This window comes from Arvicola amphibius, chromosome 10 (genome assembly GCF_903992535.2).
Source record: "Arvicola amphibius chromosome 10, mArvAmp1.2, whole genome shotgun sequence".
NCBI lineage: Eukaryota > Metazoa > Chordata > Mammalia > Rodentia > Cricetidae > Arvicola > Arvicola amphibius.
This window is the reverse complement of record NC_052056.1, coordinates 61,091,852-61,103,168: the sequence shown is the minus strand read 5'-3', so window position 1 is coordinate 61,103,168 and position 11,317 is coordinate 61,091,852. Positions and strand designations below refer to the sequence as shown.

Below are 11,317 nucleotides of genomic sequence, written 5' to 3'. Positions count from 1 at the left end.
GGTATCAAGCTGGCAAGGGGTGGGCTCATGAGATTGTTAACTTGACCAGAACTAAGAAACTAAGATAAGCTGATAGGCACACCTGTAAGGGGTTTTCTTTTTTATTTAAAGATAGTGTTTTCCATTTTCCATACCAATCCCAGTTCTCCCTCCTCTCCTTCCCCCCTCCATACCACATCCACTCCTCAGATGGGGTAAGGCCTTCTTTGGGGGAGTTGACAAAGTCTGGCATACCAAACTGAGGAAGGACCAAGCCCCTGGCCCCTGTATCAGGGCTGAGCAAGGTATCCCACCACAGGGAATGGGCTCCCAAAAGCCCGTTCATGCCCCTGGGATAGGTTCTGATGCCACTGTAGTCTCCCTCCCCCACCATCAAGTCACATAACTGGCACCCACATTCAGAGGGTCTAGTTTGGTCCCATGGAGGTTCCCCAGCTGTCAGTCCATAGTCCATGAGCTCCTGCTAGCTTGGGTCAGCTCTCTCTGTGGTTTTCCTCATCAAGCTTTTGACCCCCGCCCCGCCTGTGCTCATACGAGCCCTCCTCCTCCCTCTCTTCAACTGAACTCCAGGAGCTTAGCCCAGTGCTTGGCTGTGGGTCACTGCATCTGCTTCCATTAGTTACTGGATGTAGGTTGTATGATGACAATTAGGGTAGTCAACTAATCTGATTACAGGGGAAGGCCAGTTCAGATACCCTCCTCACTGTTGCTAGGAGTCTTAGCTGGGTCATCCTTGTGCATTCCTGAGAATTTTTCTAGCACCAGGTTTCTCCCTAATCACATAATGGCTCCTTCTATCAAGATATTGCTCGCTTTCATTGTTCTCTCCCTCTGCACCTCCCCCGACTCGATCTTCTTGCTCCCTCATGTTCCCATCCCCCATCCCCTCTCATCTACCCCCCTCTCATTTTACTCAGGAGATCTATTTTCTCTTCCTGGGGTCCTCCATGTGTGTGTAAGGGGGTTTCTTGTCCAAGTTATTTGAAGTAGGAATACCCATGTTAAATGTGGGCAGCATCTTCCAGGGACACTCCAGAACCGTGGAGTTCAAGGAAAAAGCTTCACCTTTGTGTCTCTCTGGCCTGTCAGTCACCCTGTCACCTGTCACTGCTCTACTCATTATCAGAACACAGCTTCTTTAGACCTCCATCGTGGTCCAGGGAACCCTCCAGACCCTCAGGACCAGACTGGAACTGCTGAAGCCTCCAGCCTTACGTACCGATGGATCCCGGGGTCTCACCTCCTCTATAGAAAGATAGTCATTGTTTGCCTACCCAGTCCAAATCCTGTCAGACTCGCTAGTGAGCCCCCTTTAATATATATCCATTCATCAGTTCCGTTCTAGAGAATCCTGGCTGAGACGCCATCCAAATCCCACAAAGCCTTAGGAATCAGCTCTGGCACAGGACTCCCCCCCCCCCCCCCCCCCCCCACGTCTCGCAGGGCCACACTCGTCGCCCATTTCTCCGGCCTTTTAGGATGCAGTCTTTTCATTTATCTCGGCATAACACAGTGGTTAAGAGTGGAGTCTTGGAGTGAGGTCACCTGTATATGGATCCAGGCTCCACTAACGCTAGTCAAGTTACTTAAACTCCTGTACCTTTCTTACTTGAACACAGTGGTGTAAGCGGAGATGTTCTTTCATTTTCCAGCCGCCCAGACCCAAATAATCACACAGAAACTCTATTAATTACAACACTCTTTGACCAAAGGCTCAGGCATATTTCTAGCTAGCTCTTACATCTTAAAATTAACCTGTTTCTATTATTTTATATTTGACCACGAGCCTCTTGGGTGGCTTCATGGCATCTCCCTGGTGTCTCCCTGACTCTGCCTTCTTTTCTCCTCTATCTCTGCTTGGATTTCCAGCCTTGCTATATTTTGTCCTGCCATAGGCCAAAGCAGCTTCTTTATTAACCAATAGTAATAAAACATATTCACAGCATACAGAGGGGAACCCCACATCACAGTGAAATGATAGTCCTGTCTACTTCAAAGAGTATCTGGGAGGTTTGGGAGTCGTCCATATGTAAATAATTTAGAGTAGTGCCCGGGACACAGAAAGTTCTCCATGTCTAACACTTATGTGTTCCTATATTAATAACTTCAGTCAAGTACTCAGTTACAGAGACATACGTGGAAACAGTCGTACACCAGCAGCTTGGATCACTTTAAGTTGGATAAGCAAAGTCACTATTTTCATAATTTGTGGCTGACTTCAGATAATGCCTTTGCTTTTGCCCTCTCCCAGCATGTGCCAGGGCTCCCTTGGCATGTGCACTAGATTGATTGTGTCCTCTCATTGTATATACCAGTGCTCTTCATTTCCAGCCACAGAGCAGACTCCAGATAGCACAAGCAAGGGGAAAAGATCCAGAGGGAAGCCCTTGACATCACTGATTGGAGGGACAGTCTGAGATGGAGGCGAGGACACGGCACCTCCCAGAGTCTAGGACACATGGTGTTCTCATTGCCAAGCTAGATGACCACCATTTGAGCCATTGCTTTGCTCCAGATCTCGTCCTCAGCAGCATATACACCAGACATGTGAGGTATGCCCGATATCCCAGTACATGGAAGGTTTCCTTCCTCATCACCCTGATTTTTGCTGCCAAGAACGTCAAGCTCATGAGGTGAGCAAGATGTGAGCCCTGTGGCAACTTCTGTCACCTTTAAAAATAAGCCATTTGATGTCCTGGGCAGAGGCACGGCCGGGTCTGCGGTGCATCAGGGCAGGAGAACAGTGCTCATTCGTGCATATTCTAAGCCAAAAGTTCAAAGGAAAAGGAAGCCGGGTTGGCTCTGACCTTAGCCTGGAGACTGTAAAGCTGGCCCACTCTCTGGCATCAGTAGACATAGTACACCTACACACAGTGGAGGCCACGGGAATGCACAAGTAGCGTGGTCAGTGCCACGGTGGATGGCTGTTCAGCTCAGTCCCTTTCTTTGGGGGTGTCCCCACTCCTCAGAGGTGAGTCCTCAGCACGGCTGTTACTATGTGACCTGCCTTGCTGGCAGTGGGCTCAAGGGAAAGTCTGCAAATCACAGGTCTCGGGCTTCCTTGGTCCCTGCCTTCCCGAGTAGTCCCTGATTCCAAGATTCTGTACTTTGTCCTATCATTTCAAATAAGCTCTTCCCAACCTTCTTCTCTCTGCTTAAACAGAACTGAGCAGAACAGATGGGCTGTCTTCTTAGAGGGTTGCAGGTGAAGGGGTGACAATGGCAATACCCTGGGGTTCAACATAACCTCTTCTGAGCTCACTAGAGGTGTCTGCCCTGGAGAACGTTCCACTGTCTGCCCTTTCTCTGCTGAGGATGATGACATTTTGACCAGTCACTCATTTCTTTGAATTAAACTCTCCAGTGGCTTTCCCATTGGCTTACATTGAGCTGCGATTTAAACAGTGGCTGACGTGGTAAAGATTTCTCTCAAAGTTCTGGAGGTTGAAGTCTGAGGTCAGGATGCCAACAGGGTTGTGTCTTGGTGACTATAAACACTTTTTCTGGTTTACAGTTGTCTTTGTGCTGTGCCCTCACAGGATGGAAAGCATAGGGTAAAACTTCCTGGACTTGAAATCCCAGCAATCCCCATCCTGGAAAACGCCATGCCCCCCAAGGAACTCTATATAAAACCTTTGCTGCTTCTTGCCCTCCCGTGTTCTCCCCAAAAAATCTCATATGAGGTTTGCTGTGCCGTGTGACTTTGTAGTATCCCTCGGCTCCCAACTGCCAGGACAGTGTTCCCTTCATAGATGTAATACTGGCATTGGGGACACCTTTCCCCTCAGAGCTGTAACACTTACACAAAGAGCTACCCAGCACCCTGGCATTCTTCCTAAGGTGCATCCTGGGGCTTTGCTCTAATGACCCTATTTGCCTCCCAAAGGCCATATCTGAAGATTGCATTGGGATAAAGCTGGGATAAAAGCCTTCAATATGAACTTTAGGGTAAGACAAGCATTTTATCTACGACATCAATTCTTGATATAAAACCTAAAATGGCTGGAGACAGAGGAATATTCCAATAATTCCAGCACTTGGAAAAGAGAGATGCAAATGGATCAGGAGTTCAGACATGCTCAGCTGTACAGCAAGTTCGAGATCAGCCTGGGCAAGGTGAGGCCTTTAAAAAAAATGGGGGGGAGGACATGGGGGAAATTACTCAGCAGGTAATAGCAATAGCTACATAAGTCTGACAACCTAAGTTCAGTTCTTAGAAACCATGCTTCAACCTCACTTGATCCCCAGAACCCCTGTAAAAAGCTGGATGTGGGGGTGTACAGTATCTGTTACTCAGCACGCCTACACGGCTCAACCAAGGGCGGATGACTCACTTCCAAAGGCTGTCATCTGACTTGCCTGCATTCACACTCACATTTTTTTTTTAAGTCTAAGATTGTAATTGGTTGGGATGGTGAACATTTGTAACCCCAGCACTCTGGAGACTGTGGCAGCAGAATTCCAAGTGTGAGGCCAGTGTGAGCTACAGAAAATAAATATGAATCAGTAAGTCCTTTCAGGTTCTCGCCCCAGTTCCTCTTGTAGGATTGTCACACACGCCAGCTCCTGTCTGAAGATATCTTGGTCCTCTGAGTTACATTCTTGGGGAAAGAGTTGCAGAATCACTCTTGGGGGCTTCCCCTTTCTCTGGCCTAATTAGGCATCCTGGTTCTGTTTGAAAGAGCATATGCTCTTTTCCTTTGAGGTCACCAGCAGAGCTTCGACTAGCTGTCCCTTGCTATCTGCAGCGGACGAGGTAGTAGGGCTTCCAAGATCCATTAAAGCTCAAGTGTTTCACATAAAATGGCCTAGTATTTGCATGTAATCTATTTATATCATCTGTATATTTAAATAATCTATATAGCTCATACTACCTAATATAATGGAAACAATGAATACCTTGTGTTCTTAAATTTGCAGTAGCTTTTACTACATTTTTTTTTCTAAATACCTTGGCTTTTTAAGCCTCCCAAGCGCTAGGACCACAGGTACATGTCACTGTGTCCAGTTTTGTAATAAACGCTCTCAAGACCTGCAGACACGGACGGCTGACTATACACTCTACTGATGTTGTGCTGTATCTGTCTACCACACGAGTCTCTCATTTCCTTATGGGTGGAGCCTGTCCCCACTTTGCTTTCTGCTGTAAACCCCACAGACGACCACACAAACTGGTACCCGAATATTTGATGAGAGTGAATGAACAAGAAACTGACATGAGTGCGGACAACTGAGAGAACTTGTACATGTGTGGGAGTGGGTACATTTAAAGAAAAGGACAGCCGGGTGGTGGTGGCGCACGCCTTTAATCCCAGCACTCGGGAGGCAGAGGCAGGCGGATCTCTGTGAGTTCGAGGCCAGCCTGGTCTACAAGAGCTAGTTCCAGGACAGGCTCTAAAAAAGCTACAGAGAAACCCTGTCTCGAAAAACCAAAAAAAGAAAAAAGAAAAAAAAAAAAAAAAAAGAAAAGGACAATCGACACACTTGATTGACAGGTGGTGGGGAGATAATGCCTGACTAGCCAGGCACATGACCTGACTCATAGCCAGTCAAAGACAAGTTGTTTTCAAATCTGAGTCACTAATGGCTAGGTCTGTAGAGATAAACCTTGGTTTTAGACAGTGGTGGGAGACCATAATGAGACATCTAAAGAGTCACATGCACAGTGTCCTGTGGGGTATACCTGTCATCCTAGCACGAGGAAGGCAGAGGCAGGAGGATTTCAAGTTTGGGGCCAGTCCGGGATACATGGGGAGACCCTGTCTTTAAAAACCAACAATAACAATAATGAAACAACTAACAATAGTAACGTGGAGGAAGAGTCCACAAACTCACAGGTAAGAGCAGACAGGGCTGCTTTCAGCAGATACACAATACCCTTCCACAGTTGTCAAAGCACGTACATGAAAGGCGAGATTTAATTTCCTTAGTTTATTAGATGACCATGAACAGTTAGGATGTGCACAGATTACAGCAGGTGAAAACCCAGTCAAAACACAAGCTGTACACAAACGGAGGTTTTCATTTGGACTCTTGCTCCCTTTCTGTTAGTTCAGCAAAAGCTCTCAACCCTCGGCCGAGGAAGCTGGTCAGAGCCCCCTAAGTGCAGAGGCTGGGCTTCCACACCCCTGAGTGCCCCGGAGCTTGTCTCCACCCCAGGAGCAAATGCTTCCCTTTGTACAGAGGGTGCTCCCCTCCCCCTCGCTCTTCAGTGCCTTCAGAATCCCCTCAGCGGGAGACTCTCACAAACCGCTAAGTGACAAAGTGCTTTCATAACCTCCGCTCTCTCCCCCACTCCCAAATAAATAAACGTGTGTACTCGGAAGGTAAGGACAGCGCAGAATCAGGAGCACTGAGAGACGTGATCCAGAGGAACGGGGTGGGGACGTGGGGTCACTGAGAAGTCAGTGTGATGGCTGAGGTCAGCTGGAGCCTGTGTGGACAGGGAGCCTGAGCGGCAGCGGTGACCTAGAGTGAGCAGCTGGATGGGAAGTCAGCCGCAAACTGGAACTGGAGCCAGAGTCTGAATCCGGGGGCTGACTCAGAGACACTTGAGTTCGAAGGGATCATTCCTAAATCTCCTTAAGGAAGGGAGATTCCTAATCAGCCCTTCAAAACAGCCTTGGTCTCGGCTTTCTGTCTCACTACCAACTGAGCCAACAGTCCGAGTCATGCAGCCCAACACTGCTGTCAGTTCCCAAATGTGAGGCAGAGGAACCGTGCCACGGGCCAGTCCTGCCATGTTCTTCTTGCTTTGCTAGAGCTCCGTGTGGCTGTCACGTCAACATCCCTTCTGTTTCTCTGCGAGACCCCTTGTTCCCTCGAGCACAGGACCTGTCAGCTTCTACCAACCATGTGCAAATTTATTTGAGTTCCTGGACCAGTTATCTCACTAGCAACCAAATATAGGAAGACAGGTACATGGAAGAAGTCAGTTCTAGAACAAAAGCACTGTGGACAGCAGTTCCCAGAACACTGGGCTCTGAGATGCAACCCCGGCCAGTGTTCGCAGAAGTTAGACGCTGCGGCAGTTCAAACACCCAACAAATGTGTCTGGCCTAGTCTAGGAAACCCCACTGAAAGCACATTAAGTGATGGGGGAGGAGTGTATTAAAATCAGTAATATGAAATAGATGGTTCAACATACATTACCGCGGAGTTAAGTGCATAAACGGCATAAAGGCTCCTGTTACTCTGAGCAAACAGAAACATTCACAAACTGTCGAGTTCTCTAAAGCTACTAAGTGGGCAGGCTTCTCCCAGCCGAGAAAAGAATCTAAGGCAAGAGATCAGCCAAAGGGAGGGCCCCAGCTCTGCTGGGAGAAGGGGACAGAGAATGGAGTGGGGTCATGCCTCTGCTTAGAACCATACAGAGCAGTAAGGGACCCACTGTTAGGATGGCGGTTGGGGCTTTTATCCTTGCCTGAGCTGGAAGCACACCCGCACACAAGCTGGTCACTGAGAGCCTGAACACCAAGAGGCGTCATTATCCTGTATCCCAATAAAGGCTCCTTAGGCATCAGCTGTGGCCTCCCTTATGCGCATGGTGCTGGCTACGAACGGGCCTGGCCTAAGATTCAGTTCTGCTCAAGCCCAGCAGAGTACACAAGCCAGCTTGTGTCCACCTGTGCCTGGAACACGAGACAGGGAAGTCATGCTTGCCTCCTTGAGGTCTCCGAGGATTCTGGGACAATAATGATTCTGTTCTTACCCGCCCCCCAAATGCCTAAGTCAGTCGGACAGAATGCCCGCCATGTAGCCCATTCTCTCCCATGCCTCAGGGCACAGTCTTGTTCTCTTTCAGGACTGGGACGGGAAACTCCATTCTCCTGTTTCAGCCGCAAAGGAGAAGAGCATCGGCTGAGCAGGGCCTGGCTCAGGAGCTAGGGCACTAAGTCAATAGAGGGAATGATCCTTGAGCCGCAACTGTAACCAGATCTGGGCCTAGTCGAACAGGCCAAGCATGACAGAAGAACTGAGTCTTGTCCACTCCCCTGACAAGAGGCACTCCAAGCGGCAGTTCTGATTCAAGTACCCAGTGCTCACAGATATCTGTCACAACAGACTGGACCCACCAACCAATAAAGGTGGCCTACACCTGGACAGCAGACAAGTCATAAAAAAAAATGACAATATATATTTTTAAAGGCCCCACCACCTTTCTTGGAGGCGTGGCTCAGTTCTATATCATTTGACCCTAGGCAGCCCCTCAGACAAAGGGTCAGGTGCATTCCTCAGGTGGTCTCCAGGACAGTGGCCTCTAGAGCCAAGGCTTCCGTGGGTTCCTCCTCATAGTCAGACAGGTAGGACTCCAGGCTCTGCTTGGCCAGCAACTCCCGCCGGGCCTGCAGCCGCTCACACCGGGGGCAGCTTCCAGACTTGAAGCAAGCTTTGTGGTAACACGCTTTACACTCTATTCGAGTTGAAAGAGAAAGGGAAGAAAATAATTTGTATTCTCCCAGGCTGGAAGCAAGCCAGCACCTTGGCCACTTCTCCCCATAGCTTGTGCTCTGGGGGTGGCGGCGTGTGGGGTGACTCCCACCACCCCTCTGCTAACAGAGGACACGCAGGGAGGGAACACATCACTTTGTGTCCAGCCTTGCTCGTCTCAGTGCTAGCATTGTCCTCACCTTCACAGGTCCGGCACTTCTGGAGCTCAAAAGGAAAGATGACATCATCCTCATTCTGGCAGAACTCACAGATGAAGCCTTTGGCTTGGCACAGCTACGGAGGAGAGTAACGGTAGCAAGGTGAGGGACTTGCCCAGAAGGGAGGCCTCGGTGAGGGGAAGCAAGCCATAAATACAACTTTGAGCAGGATGAAGGGTGGAGCCTGGGGCTGGACTTGTGAGTATGAGAGCCAGATCAGGGCTGGGTACCATCACACAAAACTGAAGGTAAGGGCAAGAGAGATGTAGGCTTGGGAAGCCCTGGCCACTGGAACAGCACTCAAGGAAGAGGCAAGAAGGAAGGGATGATGCTGAGGAGAGGGTAATAAGTCTATAATCCAGTCTGGATAGCCACGTGGTCTTGAAATATTTCCTCTCGTAATTAAGATGAAAGGTAAAGGCAAGAGTGTTTCCCCAAAATAATAGCCTCTAGTCAGGCTACAGTGCAGTCTACTCACCCCTCTGCCCTCCCCCACACCCCAACAGGACCACAGACTGGGCAGCGGAGACGGGTAGATCTAAAAGCATCATTTCCGACTTTCTAGTGTGTTGATCCTATCACGAACGGTAATAACTTACATTTGTAAATAGAATTTGCAAAAATGTCACCAAATAAGCTGCTTCATCAAACCACAGACGCTCAAGAGGGAAGAATTAAGTCTCATCTAAGTATTACCTTCATCTCAGAAAGAAGAACACTGAGGCTCACACAGAGAGCAAATTGTCTGAACTGTGACTGAGAACAAGGCCGGAGTCCTCCATGAGCATGGGGATCCTTCACTGAGTGCTGCCCAGTCTCGCTCAGGGCAACACCAGCATCGGCTCTGTTCTAGCTCTTTTTGTATTTTTTTCCTTGAGACGGGCTCTTGCTATGCGGCCCAGGCTGACTTTGAACTCACAGCCGCCCTGCTTCAGTGCCCCAGCACTACTTCCTCTAACCCCAGGTCCTTTAGAAGATCCTACCGCTCACTCACTAGGCCAGCAGCAAGCTCTCTGGCTTCTTCCAGTGTCAACATCAAGTTTCTGGAGGTAAATGTCAAGACCCTGGCCCACCACTAAGCCCCACGCGAGGGCTCAGCTGCATGGCAGAACACAGCTCCTCACCATACATCTCTCTACGTGCGCAGCTCCTGCTCTGGTGAGCTCAGACAGCCGGGGCCCCAGTTCCCCTTTCTTGGTGGCAGACAGGTCGTTCAGTGAGTACAGGTGGAGGTCCTCTGTCAGGTGGCCGGGAACTACGTCGAAGGAATCCAGAAGCCTACAGGAAACGAGAGGATGTAGGAGGGCCTGGGAGCAACCCTTTCACACGGCACACGACAGTACAAAAGTCCTCACTCGGCAGGAGAGAAGCTCATGGGGCTGGTGACATCCTAGGCCACCTCAGCTTCCTCACACCATTCCCTGGAGGACAGAAGCATTTTATTTCTCAACCCTGTAGAGTGAGCTTGGGAAGTGGTGTCTGGCCCTGGACAGATGGTCCCCTCCCAGAGGACACAGATCTAGTTACCGCCATGGCTTCCCATTTACTACTTTCAGGCATTTGTGCAAACCCTTCCAACTGTTAGGACATGTTCCTCTCAGAGACAGGACACCAGAGGACTCTGGCCTCCATGACACTTACTCTTTGGCCAGCCGGCAGGTCTTAAACATGTTCTTCATGTGGTACAGCTGAACCCGCAGCAGCTAAAGACAAGGCGTTGGGTTGAGAAGGAGAGAGAAGGAGCTGTTAGAAGGGCCGGCAGGTGCCTTCACACTCTGCATGGAGCAGCCAGGGTCTGGAGGGCCCTCACACCTCTCGGTCAACAGCTTCAACTTCAACAAGTCACTCAAGTGACCTTTGGCCAGGGAAGGCCCTCCTGCCAGGTCAGTGTGCTCATTCAGACCACTGGCAGCTGCTGGGACTCTGGGATCCAAACTCCCACTTCTGTGCTCGGGGAGTGTAGGAACTTGTTTTGCTCTATGTGCTACCTATGGCCTCAGAGCTGCTGGGAGGTTTGAGACTCTGGCAGACGAGTCTCCGGGACTGGAGACAGGTAGCTCGGTGGTAGAGGGTTTGCTAGTACTATGGGTATTAGTGCTGGGCTCCAAGCCCAGCCCTGGAAAACAGACCGACAAGCAAGTACACAGAACACGAATGGTGACGGATGGTGACCTAAGGGAGGTGCACCAACACAGACAGAGCTAGGAGAGGAGCAGGGACCTGTGAGGCGGCCTGTGCAGGCATCTTACCCGGACTTGATTGAGCAGCTTGACCTTCCTGTAGAGGGCGCTATTGATGTCCTGCACATTGAAGAGAGGATCATTCCAGATCTTAATGAGCAGGTCCTTGGAAAAGTTGCTGATGTAGTACTTGCTGAAATCCCACTTGCGCAGGATCCGGCTGGGGACGACCATCTGGGCGTTCTCGTGGCAGCACTGACAGAAGTACTTGCCCAGGTACTCACAGTACCGCAGCCGCTTGATATAATCTAGGAAAGCCAGAAAGCCGAAGGCTAGATGCTTCTGCACCCAGAAGCTGGCAGCCCTTCAAGAGGCAGGCAGGGAGGGCAAAGCGGCTTCTAGCAGCTTTTGTGTAAATTTTCTAAAGCTGGAGAAAAACCCTGCATAATGAGGTTCATGGCCCTTGCATCCTATCCTGGAGGCCACCAA

General features: G+C 49.8%; 1 protein-coding gene across 3 annotated transcripts in view; it reads right to left on the bottom strand.

Annotated features, from left to right (window-relative positions):
* Positions 1-5,916: 5,916 nt before the first annotated feature.
* The window catches only part of Rubcn (rubicon autophagy regulator), a 59,955-nt gene continuing 54,554 nt past the window's right edge, over positions 5,917-11,317 (bottom strand). For all 3 annotated transcript variants that reach the window (XM_038344587.2, XM_038344585.2, XM_038344586.2), the window contains 5 exons: positions 10,898-11,136; positions 10,290-10,351; positions 9,773-9,926; positions 8,631-8,724; positions 5,917-8,413 (listed from right to left, as the gene is read on the bottom strand). In XM_038344587.2, coding sequence (XP_038200515.1) covers positions 8,235-8,413; positions 8,631-8,724; positions 9,773-9,926; positions 10,290-10,351; positions 10,898-11,136 — 728 coding nt within the window. In that variant the 3' untranslated portion in view covers positions 5,917-8,234. The remainder of the gene's footprint in view (positions 8,414-8,630; positions 8,725-9,772; positions 9,927-10,289; positions 10,352-10,897; positions 11,137-11,317) is intronic.